The 15,374-nt window shown below is 39.1% G+C and overlaps 1 protein-coding gene across 2 annotated transcripts in view; it reads right to left on the bottom strand.

Annotated features, from left to right (window-relative positions):
• GRID2 (glutamate ionotropic receptor delta type subunit 2) overlaps positions 1–15,374 on the bottom strand; it is a 783,779-nt gene that overhangs the window by 113,354 nt on the left and 655,051 nt on the right. For both annotated transcript variants that reach the window (XM_035325267.1, XM_035325268.1), the window contains one exon: positions 13,478–13,790. In XM_035325267.1, the coding sequence (XP_035181158.1) occupies positions 13,478–13,790 (313 nt within the window). The remainder of the gene's footprint in view (positions 1–13,477; positions 13,791–15,374) is intronic.

The following is a 15,374-nucleotide window of genomic DNA, read 5'->3' as shown; positions in this document are numbered from 1 at the left end:
TGGTGTTACCCATGGCAAAGATTTTCAGCATACTGCAGTGTTGGCTTACCACTGGGGGAACAAACTGCAAAGCGGGTAGCAATCTGAGCCTGTTATTTCTGTTAGATTATTTTTCTGTCTTCCAATACTAAGCTTACCCAGCTTGCTGTCTCTGCTGCAGTGGCTTCACTCTAGTGACACAGGGGTAATCGCTTGGCGACCAGATTCCTTTGCAAAACTGCCAAGATACAGCAGTAACGGTCACAGTCATCCTTGATTAAAATTTTGTTTGAAAATTAATTGATCTGTACAAGTCTATCAGACGCAGCTACTTACTACGTGCTTCAAATCATATTTTTCTCCTGCTTTTCTCCCTGGATCTTGATTTGTACAACACAGTTGTTAGAGGCTCCATAAAGATGAAAAATAATTTGTGACAATAGAACAACTAAGGACAAATTAAGAAGAGGAACCAGATATAACATCCCTTTAGTTAAATGGAATTTGTACCTATACAGGTCTTCTTTAACAGAGTCCTAATCATCAGGAGCTGAATACAGCCATTCTACAAAGCTCACCATTTCCATTTTGAAAATGAATGGGTCAGAGCCGCTTTTAAATTACTCCTAAGGTGTGACTAGACCCTGCATGATTCAGCCTGAGAATGATCTAGATAGAAATGTGCTCTGCCTGCTCCTACATTTTAAAACTGCTGCTTCTTTATAGCCATAAACCATTCCATAAACCAAAATCCTATTCATCCCAAACATAATGATCAGATTTGCAGGGAGGAAAGTAGAAAATGACAATAGACAAAATGTTTCACGGGAAAAGCAATAACAAGTCAAGACCAAAATTCAATGGAATTTGTTTAAGGCTGCATTAAACGGAAATTCAAGTCTCTAATTAAAGGTGAGAACAGTACAACGAGGAACATTTTTACTTACTTTTTCTAGTCAGAAATTTTTAAATAAAGCCCAAACATTTAAATATACCCTGAAAGTATAAAAAAGGTCTAATAGCTGCATTCCAGAAGAAAAAGATCTAATGTGATAATGGAAAATCTAACCTCTTTTCAGCTGAGCTGAGATTCCAATTTTCCGCATCACTAGCAATGATAATGTTACACAAACAGTGTTCAATCATTAAATTAATTCTCATTAAATCAATGTCCTTAAAGGCCAAACAGTCCTTTAATAATTACCTGATTAAAATGATGTTAGCATAACATATTAGTTATACTGTATTTATAATTCCCTTCCCAACAATAAATTGTTTCCTTCCACCCATCTTGCTGAAATTGTGACGATGAGGTACAAGTTGGGAAGGGAGGCACATCACATCACCACATAGCAGACGCCTGTGGGTTAGCTTCTCCTGGTATCAGTGATATTTCAGCTACGTACACTTGTCAGATTTGCATTTCTATTACATGGCACGAAATCTCTGAGTGCAAGAGGAATTAATCCCTGTCTTTTAAGCCTAGATCCAAAAAATAAATTATTCCTTTCAGATATTAGCAACCTCATAGTGATCAAATTCAATCTTTCTGCAGAAGTTGCAGAATGTGATGTTTTCAATTGAAAATCAAAGTGCATCATAGATTAAAAAATTATACAAGCAACAATGTGCAGTAATTTAATGCCAATACATTGCAGTGACTTGTGCGATGTAATTACACAGATACAGGGGATGGATGGATTTTAGAATGGTTCTAAAAGCGAGGAAATAATTGCACTATGAAGTGCTGGAAAATGTATCCTAAAATATATATTTCATTTTTTCCATTTTGCTGTCATTACAATAGAAAAGGTAGGACTAGCTTTGCTGGGAAGTTGGGAAATGGAAGCAACTCCATATATTTACTGAAGTTACTGGCAGCTCTTAGATGAAGCACTTTTAGACTTATACTATAGATATTCAGATACTCAAATATCACTCAAGGCTTGATATTTGAAAGTAAACCTCTTGATTTCTGTATAACCAAATTTGAACTGTGAGGCTTTCTGCACACCTCTGATGAATAGGTCAGCCTAAAACTCACGTACTAGTGGTTGTGAAATGTGCTGTTCTACCAGAAGACTTGGCAGGGTTTCAAATTGAATTTTGGGGTTAGCAAATCCAGCACCATTGAGTTACATGATCATAAATAACTGTGCAACAGGCCTAACAATTTTCCCAGTGGTTGTTTGCTCAGAAGAAGTTCTGACCAGATAACCTTTTGTCACCATTTTTACAACACAGGACAATAAATTTTCCTTATAGAATTATGAATATATGTAGCAGCCAGCAGTGATTAGAGCTCAATGTGCACGTGTAAAAAACACAGAGAACTTCTGGGGATCCTCTTTTTGCAGGGCTGTGATGTGTGCTTTTATGATTGCAGCTAACTGCACGCCTGTATAAAGGCACTATTGGCAGCCACTGTGCATGCATCAAAACGATATATGCTGGCTATTTTTCTGGAGAACAGCGGCACCTGATCTTAACAAATAACCTTACGTGGTGGCAACCTTCTGATTAGATTTCGAGAGATGCTGAGACCCAACCTCCCTGCTACTGATGGCTGGATACAAATGCTCTGAAGTCTCAATCAATCAACCACAATTAACATCTCTGGTACGTGTTCATAAAGTGGTTAGGAAGCAAAGTGTCACACACAGCTTTACATAGCGGTGGCCTTTCCGTAGCCTGCTGACTGTTATCTGTAGTACCTTCTGGGATGGCAAAAGGAATTGTGCACAATGGACTGAAAACAGGCCATCTGCACATACAATTAACATTAAACTGAACAATGTCATTAATGAGGTATTAAAGTGCTGCTTTGTCTAAGAGCCTGTCATTGAGGACATTATGAACACGAGGGAAGACAAGAGTCCACTTTGGCTGAAAATGCACAACTATGAACAAAGCAAAACAAAAGACAATTCAGTGAGAGCAAAAGGACAAACAATAATTCCAGTAAAACCTCTGCACTACCTTTTTCTATTTTTTTAACCTCTATACAGCTTTCTAACTCCAAATTTGAGGGTTGAAGGAAATTTAAGAAAAGATCACATACTAGATTTTTTTTTTTTTTTCTTGGACTTTCAATGTATTACAAAATGCCTTATAAATCTCTTCCTGCAAGATTTCCAAGCATCATCAGAGAGTGGCACCTGACTATTTCAGAAGCAACTGAATCACATACATTAGTTCAGTTTTCATGTCACTAATTGTACTTATCATTTAATTTTCAGACTGCTTCCTTGATCTGAACTCCTAACCTTACAGGATTCAACCATCACTAATACAGAAACTCTAGTTATGTTCCCAAGTAACACATTTTGAATGTAGCCTAAAATTCCCCCTTAGGTACATCCTATAATGTTGTTATGGGATCTCTGTTAAAGGGATCTCTAAAACTCATGATGACCTAAAGTAATAATATGGAAGTTCACAGTGAACAAAGAAAAACAAACAAACAAACAAACACCTCATAATGTTAAGTTTCACTGAGAATAATGCTCTGATGCCATTTATTGATGAAAACCACTAACACAAATGCTCATGTTTGAAAGCTGAATGACTTGCTGGTTTTACTCCAAATCAACTAGCATCCTGCTTAAGATCATGACTCAGGTTTTTCAGAAGCAAGAAACGACTTCGAAGATGTCTTCACTGGATAGCATGTTTTTTTCTCTTTGGGAATAGATAGAGAAATCAAAGAAGCTATTCTAAGGAGGAAATACTTGCTTATATCTAAAAAATGGTCTACTAGCAAGTATGTCTAGGCATGAACAACTAACACTCCCACTCAGCTTTACAGATTTATTATCACTGTTCCTTAGCAGTCTATTTGCAGATTTTCTATCTTTCCCCTTCACTATTGCCTTTACTTTGTCCTAGTGTGGGGGAGGCAGACTCTTCAGTCAAAACCAAACATGTTCTTTCATCTCATTTCTTGTCTGGCAGATGAGGCATCACACATTTTTAACCTAACACCATCTAGCTAGCTGAAAAAGCACTGGAAAGGTGATGTCCTGCTTTATCATCTCTCCTCTCCTGTTGAGGGTGGAGGAATAAAAATTAAGCAGCAGCTACAGGATGCTACCATAGTGATTGCTGGGAAGCTAACAAAATGAAAAATAACAACAACAACAAGAAACCAAAACTAACAAAAAAAAACCCACAGCTTTCTTTTTCCCACATTTACTGAAATGGAAGTGGAACTTCATCTCAGCACTCAGGGAAAACAATGGGGTGACTAATTTAGAAGACTCATCTTGTAGCATTATTCATTTCCTTTCAACATTAATTTTGGCCTACTCCTTTTCTACACCTTTTAACAGTAGAAGAGGTCTGAGGAAAACAAACAAACAAACAAACAAACAAAATGACCTCAACAATTGAATAAGGGAGACAATTTTGCCAACAGCTTCAAAACCTCTTTTCTACTCCTGCCTTACATTTTGCAGACAATTTTCCTGGCACCTACCCACCAGCTGGTGGTATAAAGAAGAGACACATGGGCGGGTAAAGCTACGGCACAGCTGTTGCAGAGGAGGGACTCCCTGCAGACCAGAAAAGCAATGGAAAACTACCATGGGTTCCCCTCTAAACTCACACTTGTCTGGTGCCTCAGGAAACCTCCACTGAAAACACTGATCAGCTTGTAGATGACATTGCTCTCATCCAAGCAGAAGGGAGCATTTTTAATAAAGCTAAAACTCATTTCTCACTTCCTCCTTATCTTAAGCAGACAAAATTGCCATCTTAAGTGTAAGCTTCTGGGCAGGGAAATCAATTAGCAGGACAAGTAAAGCTTGCCTCTTCAGCTTCTAAACATCTTTGCAGATGAAAATGTGGGTTACATTCCTTTTTCAGTATAAGAACCATTCAGTTCCTGGCTAAGTTGTTCTTCCCCACCGCCTCCATTAAATACCTATTATACACAGATGAACTCTGAAAAGTCAGAACTGACTACTTAACCTGAATCGAACGTATCCATTCTCTATCCAGATACAGAATATAGTCTGTTAGAAACATTATTAGAAATAGCAATGAAAGAAATTGTTCTGAGTAAATATGCTTCTAAAAGAACAGAGGAAGGTGAAGAGATGCCACGGACATCCACATTCTACTTTTCCTTTTGCCTCATTTGCTTTGCTCAGCATTTATACAGACTGACAATACCTTCTTAGGCAATTAATCAGGCTCGGAGTTAGTCCTAGGGGAAGGAAGGTGGTTATTGGGCTTTCGCACTGCCATTCATTCTCCACCTCCTCACAGGAGGTGCGTCGGACACAACATCTCTAAATATACTGCCCCATGTACCCAGTGCTATTACTCAAGAAAGCAGGTGCACACAAGATATAGAAATCCATTATTTTAGATGCCTCTGAGGACTGCCTGAGTCTTAACCTCAATTTAAGGAAAAATCTAAGCATATTGCTTGGCAGTTTAATGCTAGTGATATCACGCTGCTGCAAACAAATGCCCATGCTATGAACACTTAGAGCATGGTTATTCCTTGGAATTACATTTTCAAAAAGACAAACAAACCTCTGAAAATGCCATGCACATAAAGTTACAGTCAGTGTTTGCAACTAAGTACTGTATACAGGGCAATAATTCTCAGCATATTTTGTCAATTCCATTGATCGCTTGCAGTTTGATGCATACAAGACCATTGCCAAACTGTAGTTGTTTTTTCACGCTTGTTTTTTCAAGAAGGCTGGCCAAACAATTAAGATATGGAAAAAAGGTATGGGTACTACAGGACTGAAGTGCATGTTTTAGAGAGATGACTTTATGAAGGTAGATATACACACTAATGCATATTCCTAGATTTAGTATACTAAAATGTGAATTGGGGCACTTCATGTTTAAAGGTAGAACAGTAATGTTGCAAATACACCTGCCTGTGTATGTGCTAGAAAAACATGGAAACTGGCTTGCTTTCTAACATGTTTGGCATCTGACTTCCATTTCCCCAGATCAATGCCCAGTTTTTAAGTGCATTTTAGGCCAAGTCTGTTCTTCTTGTTACTGGAATAGACCTGGCATAAGTTTGAAGAGCAGTTAAAATTAACTTTAATTAATGAGACTGGCATTTAAGGTATGCTTTCTATCAGAAGACACAGAGCAAGCATTTATGAAGGCAAGTAGGTAATATTTCTACTTTACAACTGAGAACTGGGGCACAAGATATCAACTGAAGTTTCTATGGTCAGCCAGAAACTTAGAAGCAGCATCCAAATTAGGATCTCGGTGTTAGTCTTAAAGCCTATGCACTGGATCTTTTTCGATTCGTTAAGCTTAAAAATAATTAGGTTTCACTGCTAAGTATCACACGTGAAGATATAATTGATAGCTACCATTTTTGCAAAAATTTTTAGAGTTTTCCTCTGCATATTAAATGCAGAAAGGTTGGTGTACAATTAAACAGGAGAAAATGTCACTAGGAACATGCATTGTTACAGGATAATGTTTTCCTGCTGATATGGATATGCCAAGAGTAAGATAAGCAAGATGGGGTCATTTATTAAGCAACAGCACGCTCCAGGCAGTGCATTTCAGGAGGCTTATATCACGCCTTGGGTAGTAATACAAGGAACAAGACTGAGAAGTCTGAGCGGCTTTAACTGTCCGAGAAGTATTATAATGGCTTAGAAGTACCAAGGCTTGAAGCCTATCTTACTGCTCTTATGAAATGTAATTTTAACAAGGCAAACAGTAAGATTCGCTCATTTACTGGGCATTATGAACATAATTGACCATTGCTGACACCGCTGATGACCAATTGAAACCTCCTGTTGTGATCAGCATTTTAAACAAGCCAAAACATAAGGGGATAAAAAAATGGGCCATCAGTGATGGTTTCACATCATTTATTTCATAATCTCGGTAGGTTAAGCAAGAATACTAAGATCTCTGAACAAAAGAATACTTTTGCATTTTTAGCACACATTATCCTATGGTCAAACCCGGTTTATAAAACAATAGCGAATATTCATTTTGTTGGGATCACTGAGAAGTGATTAAATCTTGAATGATTCAGCAATTTTGAAGATATGTCCTGCTATAGCAAAAGCCAAAACCAAACCCACCACCACCAAAACAAAAAACAGCTAACCACCTAAGCAAACAAACCCCCCCACTATCTGCCTACTCTCTTTAAGATGTATCCGAGTGAAACACAGCCCTGCATCTTTACCTGCATAATGTAAAATCCTGCCAGACAAGTTCAGAAATATCTCCTCTTACAGAAAGATTCAAAGTAAAATGAACACAGCAGGATAAGAGGCAGAAGAGACAGAAGTCTTTCTATTGAGTATTTTATATTAAAGACAAATAATTGTAATTTTTAGTGTAACTTCGCTAGTTTGTCTACACTCAGAGCAATTCTATTAAACTAAGCAAGCTCATCACTGTAATGTGAAGCCAAATTTGAAAGGATACTGTCAAAAGAAAACCCTCTGGAACATTCCTCTGCAAGTCCTTGCTGAAAATTATGCAGCATTTCATGTGTCTGAAAAAATAATCTATTACACAAAAAGAGCTGTGAATAACTCTAAATCGGATTTTGTGTTTTCTAAACCATTGCTTTTCTTCAGTAATAACGATAGCAGAATGCTCTCTAGAATATTTCATAACAAGTGCCCATAAAGCAGTAGGAAGCTAACAGAAAGCTTTCAGGATATTAAGCTAGGTCCTCAGCAAGTATAAGCAGACATTCAGCCATTGCAGTAGGCTGATTCAATTAATCTCCATGAAGTTTTTAGTAAAGTTTTTACTAGTTTTTAGTAAACCCAATTTATGCACTGGGACCAGTTTCCGGGTCCCTGGTCATATGGCAGGTTTTCAACAATGGCATGTTCTATTGAGGGCAAAATTTGAGGGAGTAGCATCAATAGTAGGACAGAAGAGAAAGACAAATGGAGCTGTACAAAATTTCAGAAAACTGAGCAAATACTACATAATACAGAATTACGACATATTACTCAGAGTAGGTTAGGTTGGAAAGAACCTCTAGAGGTCACCTGTGGACAACCTGCTCCACTGTTCTGTCACCCACACAGTAAAGAATTGTTTCCTGATCCAGATGGACCTTTCTGTGTTCCACTTTGCCACTGGGTGCCCTTGAAAAGAGCCTGTCTCCTTTCTTTTTGCACCCTCCCTTCAGGTGTTTACAGACATTGACGAACCCCTCCCCCTGAACCTCCTCTTCTCCAGGCTGAACAGTCCCTGCTCTCTCAGCCTCTCCACATGGGAGAGGTGCTCCCTTAATCATCGCTGTCCCTTAATGATCTGAGTGGGCCTCTGCTGGAATCTCTCCAAGTTTCTCTCACGGGGAGCACAGTACTCCAGGTGCAGCCTTACCGCTGATGGTAAGGGGCAGGATCCCCTCCCTCGACTGGCTGGCAATACTTTGCCTAATGCAGCCCAGGATACCGTTAGCCTTCTTTGCCGCAACGGCACACTGCTGGCTGAGGTTCACCTTGGGGTCCACCGGGACCCGAGGTCCTTTTCTGCAAAGCTGCTTTCCAGCCAGTCTCCCTCAGCACACGCTGGTGCATGGAGGAGTTCCTCCACAGGTGCGCAACTCCACACTTCCCTTTGTTGGGCTTTGTTGAACATATAACAATAGAGGGCTTGAGAGAGTCAGTAGGAGTGACACCCAAGAGGAAAGCTGCAGCAATGTTGAGCCCCAGCTGCAGCGTGAGGCAGGCAGAGAGAAAAACCTTTGAGGAGTGGATTAGGAAGCCAAGGGGAAATATATATGGAGAGAGAGAGGAAACCTACAGAAGATTAAGTACCACCAAACAGTCCCTGCTGGCAATGAACTGAAAAGGAAACCTTGAAACCATTTTCTGCCCACCTTAAAAAAGCTAATTTTGAAAAAAAATCAAAATGCAAATTATTTTTCTAATATGAACAAGTGGAAAAGAACAAATTCAGAAATCATGAAGCTACGTTTCAAAATAACCAAATTACTCTACAGTCTCGACCTGTGAATTTGCTGCATCTTTAGACATAAATAAACAAATGAGGGATAAAAGACGTGCTACAGAATTTCATGCTTGGGTGAACAGTAGAGTCCAAAGCATTTGTTTTTCATCTAATCCACAGCACTGCATGGTCAAGATCATTGCAATGGTTTTGCCTTCACAGTGGTCACAGACTGTAGACTGCAGATCTGTGGTCATCATTTTTCATTGAAAAGCACACTTTATATGAATTGAGCCTATCCAACTACTTTTCGGCTCTATATCCAGAACTCTTTCCTCTAACCAAAACCTACACGCAACTTACACATAAAAAAATAATAATTAAAAAATAGATATATAAATACATACACTGATAGCTGCAATGAATGAATGTAAAATTAAAAGGGGAACTGAGAGAAAATATACTTCTATGTGACAATACTTTCAGATGTGGTACCTAGACGGTGTGGTCACTCCAACATGGGAATAAGAAAGAAATTGAAAGCTAAGTTCAAGACCCAAGTTTAAACAATATATGAAGAAGCGTATATAAAAGTATTCAAGCAAGCAAGTACAGAAATACTCTGCTTAAATTTTAGCTCTGAGGATTTGGCTTAGCGAGTATACCTGTCACAAGCAAGCAGCAAGTCTAGCAAGACCCATCCTCTGTCAACTTCTGAATCTTCTTCAGTAAAAATGTTTAACAGACTAAATTTAAGCTTTAAGTTTCTGTAGCAAATAAAAGGCTAATAGACTCCTAATTCTGGTTCCACAGTCTACCTTTAAGGAAACAAAAAGTATTGAAATTTTGCTAGAGAGTATGACAGTAATTCATAGCCCTAAAAACTACCAGACAGGACTGTGCTGACTCTAGTCCACAGACACAGTATTTTTTCTCTGGTGTTTCAAAAACTGCAAAGGCTAGAACTTGTTAAAAGAATTTGATCAGAACATCAGACAGGCTGACATAAAATATAACCTGACACAGTAGACCAAATCTGCCTACTAAAAACTGCAGAATTTTCAACTATTTCAGAGGAAACATGAAAAAGAAACCCCTTCTGTAGCATTAAAATAGTTACACGATTCCTTACGGAATGATTTATATTTTTATACCAAAAAGCTCTTTCCTCTTCCGACCTGTGGTGGTTCTGGAGCCAGCCTCTGTGCTTGCAAATCTTTCCTCTAGCTAGAGGAAAGAAAGAAAAGATGATACCAGAACATGCTGGCTAGCCTCAAACAAAGAATCCAGCATTATCAAAGCACTAGCAATCCTCGCTTCACGCTGTTTTGTTGCTCTCAGTGCAGGATATAAAAGCATCTTTGGCTGTGTGTTTTGATAACAGAAATGAGTACCTTGTCATGTTTTAAATCCACAGCTGAAAGACTTCTTAAGTGAACGTGACAGTATTTGAAATGTCCCATGCTGCCACACTTCAGATATGCCAATCACAATTAATAGCAACAGACTGGCTATTCCAAAACAAATAAAACCTGCACATTTTTCTGCTGAATGAAGAGCTGATGAGTGAAAACAGAAGCAAAATTACCACAATAGCCAGTTAGTCTGTCAATGGAAATTACTTTCATTTGTCTGTATTCACAAGGGTTAGTAAACAATAAAGCTTCAGCTAATACGGTTTTTTTGTGATATTCAAATTGAATGTGAAATGCAGGCTGACATTATAAATGGATCTTTTACTCTTTCGTGCTGGATTTTTGAAGTCCTTTGAGCCTTTATGTCTAAATTGGTCTATAAGTTTCTTATATTCTAGTATCAACCGTATTAAATGTGTTTTGTTTTTCCCTTCTAGCAAATTAAGGACTGTCCTTCTGCTTGTAATTTGAAGGAGAGATGTATGTATAGCTTGCCCTCAGTCAGTAAAAAAAAAAAAAGTGAACAGTTTAGATTACTCTAGTGGATTCTAAGGAGTTATGCAGGAATTCTTCTTGGTAGGGTGGTAAGATCTCTCTCTCTCTGAATAAATGCCTCACACTTAAGTTCTGTGATTTTTTTCCCTCAAGTCCCACAACAGTTTTGGTGCTTTGAGCTGCCATGTCCCACCAGCAGCTTTTATTAATACTGATTTGCATCTCATAATCTACAGGGAGCAGATGTGGATCTCCAAATTCCTCTTATTTTTCCAGCAAATTCTTTTTCCAGTATTTTTTTTCCTTTATTTTTTATTTGGTCTCAGTTCTTTTAATCTTTTCTCCTCATCTTCCTGCTTTGTTCAAAGCATTAATTCAGCCCTCCCCAAGCACTCACTTTACTGATTGGTCTGAAACCCTGTTTCTTTATATGCTATCCAAGCATCTGTTGAAGTGTTCTCCTGCAGGCTACCACTCTCCATCTATGACTTGGGAAACTTTTGGACACTGGGCAGCACAGGTTTACTTGGCTAGACATAAGGCAAACAATTCAAATAATAATTCATGAGACTGAAGTGTGTGATTAAACTAGCTTTGCCTCCTTTGAAACCTTGCTGGGCAGTCTCCTATAAAGCTTTTAAGGACTAACGATGTTGGGAGTACAGCAGGGGTGCTAAGGAAAATATCAAGCAATAAACTTATGTAAAATCACCTCACATTCATGCAGTAAAGAAACTAATTCACAAGTTTTTAACCTAAAAGGCAGACAGATGTAATGAGTCTAGTTCTGTAACGGACCAACTGCTCTCTCACGGTTGGATTCCCTAAACAGTTACATTGGGAATATTTTGGATGGAAAGAAAATTTGAAAATCCACCTACATACTATTTAAAAAACAACAACAACAAATTCTGGTCGCTGGCTCTGAAGTCTTTGTTTTTCTTAATAAATAAACAAACAAACAAACATAAAACAATCTCAGCTTTCCTCAGCTGGCCGTCACTGCTCAATGGAAATGGTAATTCCAAAAGTATTCTCTCTAGGTTGATGTATTTAAAAGCATACCTCTTGTGGACATCCTCAGCCTCAGCTTTTACTCTTTTTTTTTGGATGGTAGTGTTACTTTCTTCTTTCACCCCCCACTTCTAGAAGTTTCAGATGACTGTCATGCATACCATCAACTTTTATGAATTACATCTGATTGTTTCTAACAGAAAATAAGGTAATTTCTAAATTATGTTGCCAGCATTATGTAAATACAATGCTTTTCCCTACAGCATTCCATCAAAAAAATGACTGTTTTGAAGCTGCAGTGGCCTTGGCTTTTTCTAGTGCAGATGCCCCGTGGAGTTACAAAGAGGCATATCTGCAGTGCCAGTACAGACTGACAAACAATCATGTGCATAAATACCAGAAGGTATCTATTCTATTTTGTTAAGTGTTAATACCTGAACCATCTCCTTATATGAAAGCTGTGTTTCATTATTCTACTTAGCATTATCCCTCTGATTTGTAGCTTAGGATTTTAATAAGTATATACCAAGCCAAAGTCTGTTGTCCCTGATGCCTTCAGGATACATGGTTAAATCTCTGCCAAAAGAGAGAGACTGTGAAGGACTTGGGAATATAAACCAAACCGGGCTACACCAGATGCTAAGGGGAAGGAAGGAGAAGCATTCAGGGAGGCCAGAGAAGCTTGGCTGAGTCTAAAAGTTATATGGGAAAAATGAGATAAATTAGAAGAGGGAGGAAAGGATACCAGATAAAGTAAGACCACTCGAGTACTGTGTTCAGTTTTAGGACCCTCACTACAAGAAGGACATTGAAGTGCTCGAGCAACAAAGCTGGTGAGGGGTCTGGAGAACAAGTCTTACGAGGAGCGGCTGAGGGAGCTGGGACTGTTTAGCCTGGAGAAGAGGAGGCTCAGGGGCAACCTTATCGCACTCCACAGGTACCTGAAAGGAGGCTGTAGCAAGGTGGGGGTTGGTCTGTTCTCCCACATGCCTGGTGACAGGACGAGGGGGAATGGGATAAAGTTGCGCCAGGGGAGGTTTAGGTTGGATATTAGGAAGAACTTCTTTACCGAAAGGGTTGTTAGGCACTGAAATGGGCTGCCCGGGTAAGTGGTTGAGTCACCATCCCTGGAGGTCTTTAAAATACATTTAGATGTAGAGCTTAGGGATATGGTTTAGTGGAGGACTTGTTAGTGTTAGGTCAGAGGTTGGACTCGGTGATCTTGGAGGTCTCTTCCAACGTACATGATTCTGTGATTCATTTAGCATGCTTAGCACTGGTGACCATCTAAACTTAGTTCAAAAACCATATATCAACATTTTCTGTCTGCATCAAAATACAGCACTCACATAAACTATGAATAATTGTCAAGCAGGTGATAATATTTCTTTCTCCAGCACAAGAAATCATCCTTCTCTAATTAGACAACTACAAATTAAATCAAATTAGCATATAATGCTTCCAAACTTCTCGTCGTTCCCACACTAGGCTGGTAAATGCCTTAGAAACCTCACAGCACATGGCTTTCCAGTGCTCCCAGTCCCTCACAAGTGGCAGGAGGCAGGGAGGAGGATGGTATCTATGGCAACCGAGAGGATGCATAGGTTTTATCTCAGAGGCAGTGTCCTTCTGTCTCTTACCTTGTTGCACAAAGGATCCGTACACAAACCACATGGAGTTGTAGAGCGTTGTGGAGGTCATGGATCCCATCTGAAGACGCGGAGGGTTGAGCCAGTTCAAGAGGTAGACCAGCAGCCCTACCAGCAGCACAGTACCAGCTATGCACGCCCACAGGGAGAGATCAAACGGTGCCAAGCAGGCAAACATGTCCACTGTCTTCTCTGCTTTCCGAAGCAGCACACCCACCGAGTAGTCCATGTAACGTGTTGTGAAGTCCACCACATTTTCCCTGTCAGGGGTGATGGTCAGGGCAGAGATCCCTATGTCGGCTCTCTGAGGAAAAAGACAGAATAACATGTATGAGCAGGAGCTACAGAAAAAATCTTTGTTCCTCCTTGATCTATAGAAGCTAATTTTATCATAGAAAAGCAGATGCCAAGGCCAATAGCTTAGTCACAATATACACAAACTTAAAAATGTAAGTATTCAGCAGAATAGCTGTATCACCTGTCTTAGCTTCTGTGAGTGAACTTTGCTTAGCGGACTCAAGCATATTAGCTCTCCAAATTACTGTTTTTCCAAGAAATCAAAATACTTCGAGTACAGGCAATAGCTTGAGGAAATCTGCTTACTGTTATTTTTCTTGGCTTATTGAAGCCATCATTGTCACTGGGGCAAAAGGCAGACCTTGAGTATAGCATTTCTGATCAGAAATTAGTTCCTGACTGAGCTATATCATATCCAACAATCTGATGACATGATGCTCATGTCGAAGGACCACTGCCTGAGAAAGAGTATCTTACATGTGCTGGGGCATTTGGGGTGCCCGACATTCTGAAAAACAGCCAGCCTTGGCTGCAGAGTGTGAAGTACAGAATAGCAGATACTCCATGCATTCCTTCAGTATTAGTTCTTCTATATCCTCCTGCTAAGCAATTCCTACAACAACCTGTGCTGCAGCTACCTTGGACTTCCTTTGTGCCATTTATATATATATATTTTTTTTCTAATTGAAAGAACCCATTTCAGATGAAAGGGGGATGAATAACATTCCTTGAACTAATCATTGTATTCCACAGCATGTCTGGGTATTAAGTCTCCAGAGACACCGGGCACAATTACAGCAGGTGCTATTTTATTTTTTATAGATACAATTAGAACTGCAGTGAACACAAGAATGGGTATTTAAAGCAGACACAGTAACACTGTTTAAAAAAGACCAAATACTGAAGGAAAAGTCTGTGAATTTTAGATACTTTAGTGTGAAAAAGAACACTTAAAATACTTAGAGCTGCTACTGGTTTGATTCAGTCCACTTCTATGGTCTCTTGAAGAGCACAAATGCATGAAAGTCTCAGTACTGAGTCAATTTTATTAACTGTCCAAAGAAGGCAGATCTTACCAGCTCCTTAGAAATGTCAACTATTAAGTGGTAATGTATGAAAGCTGAAACTGATTAGAATCAAATTTGCTAATTATCTGCAAAATACCATCTGCAAAACGCTCTGCCATCCACAGTACAGATATTTTTTAATCACAGTGCACTGAAGTCTTTGTTTTACATGATGTTACTTCATTTATGATAATTTTCACTGGCTTGAGAAAATAGCAGAAGGTAGCTGGGGGCCTGACGATTTAGACAAAAAGGTGTTTGGTTTGCCTATAAGCAACGAATTAGAGATTCATTTTTAATTAGTAGTTTAGATTCTGTAGTGTCTTAAATGAAGCTGTGTTGATGTACACAGCTGAAAGCATGACTCCACAAATTCACTTCATGTCCCTTTCTATTAACCTTTGGTGAGTGATGATTTAACTGCCCAACAGCAGCAGTAAACTCAAAACTCTAGTAAGTAATTCAAGTAAAAACTTCATCAAAACTATCCATGGAAGCATCAGCTGTGTCTCTCTGTCCTCTGA

Source organism: Oxyura jamaicensis, chromosome 4 (assembly GCF_011077185.1).
Source record: "Oxyura jamaicensis isolate SHBP4307 breed ruddy duck chromosome 4, BPBGC_Ojam_1.0, whole genome shotgun sequence".
In the NCBI taxonomy this organism is placed as follows: domain Eukaryota; kingdom Metazoa; phylum Chordata; class Aves; order Anseriformes; family Anatidae; genus Oxyura; species Oxyura jamaicensis.
The sequence above is the reverse complement of the archived record's forward strand: the minus strand, read 5'-3'. Positions and strand labels throughout refer to the sequence as shown.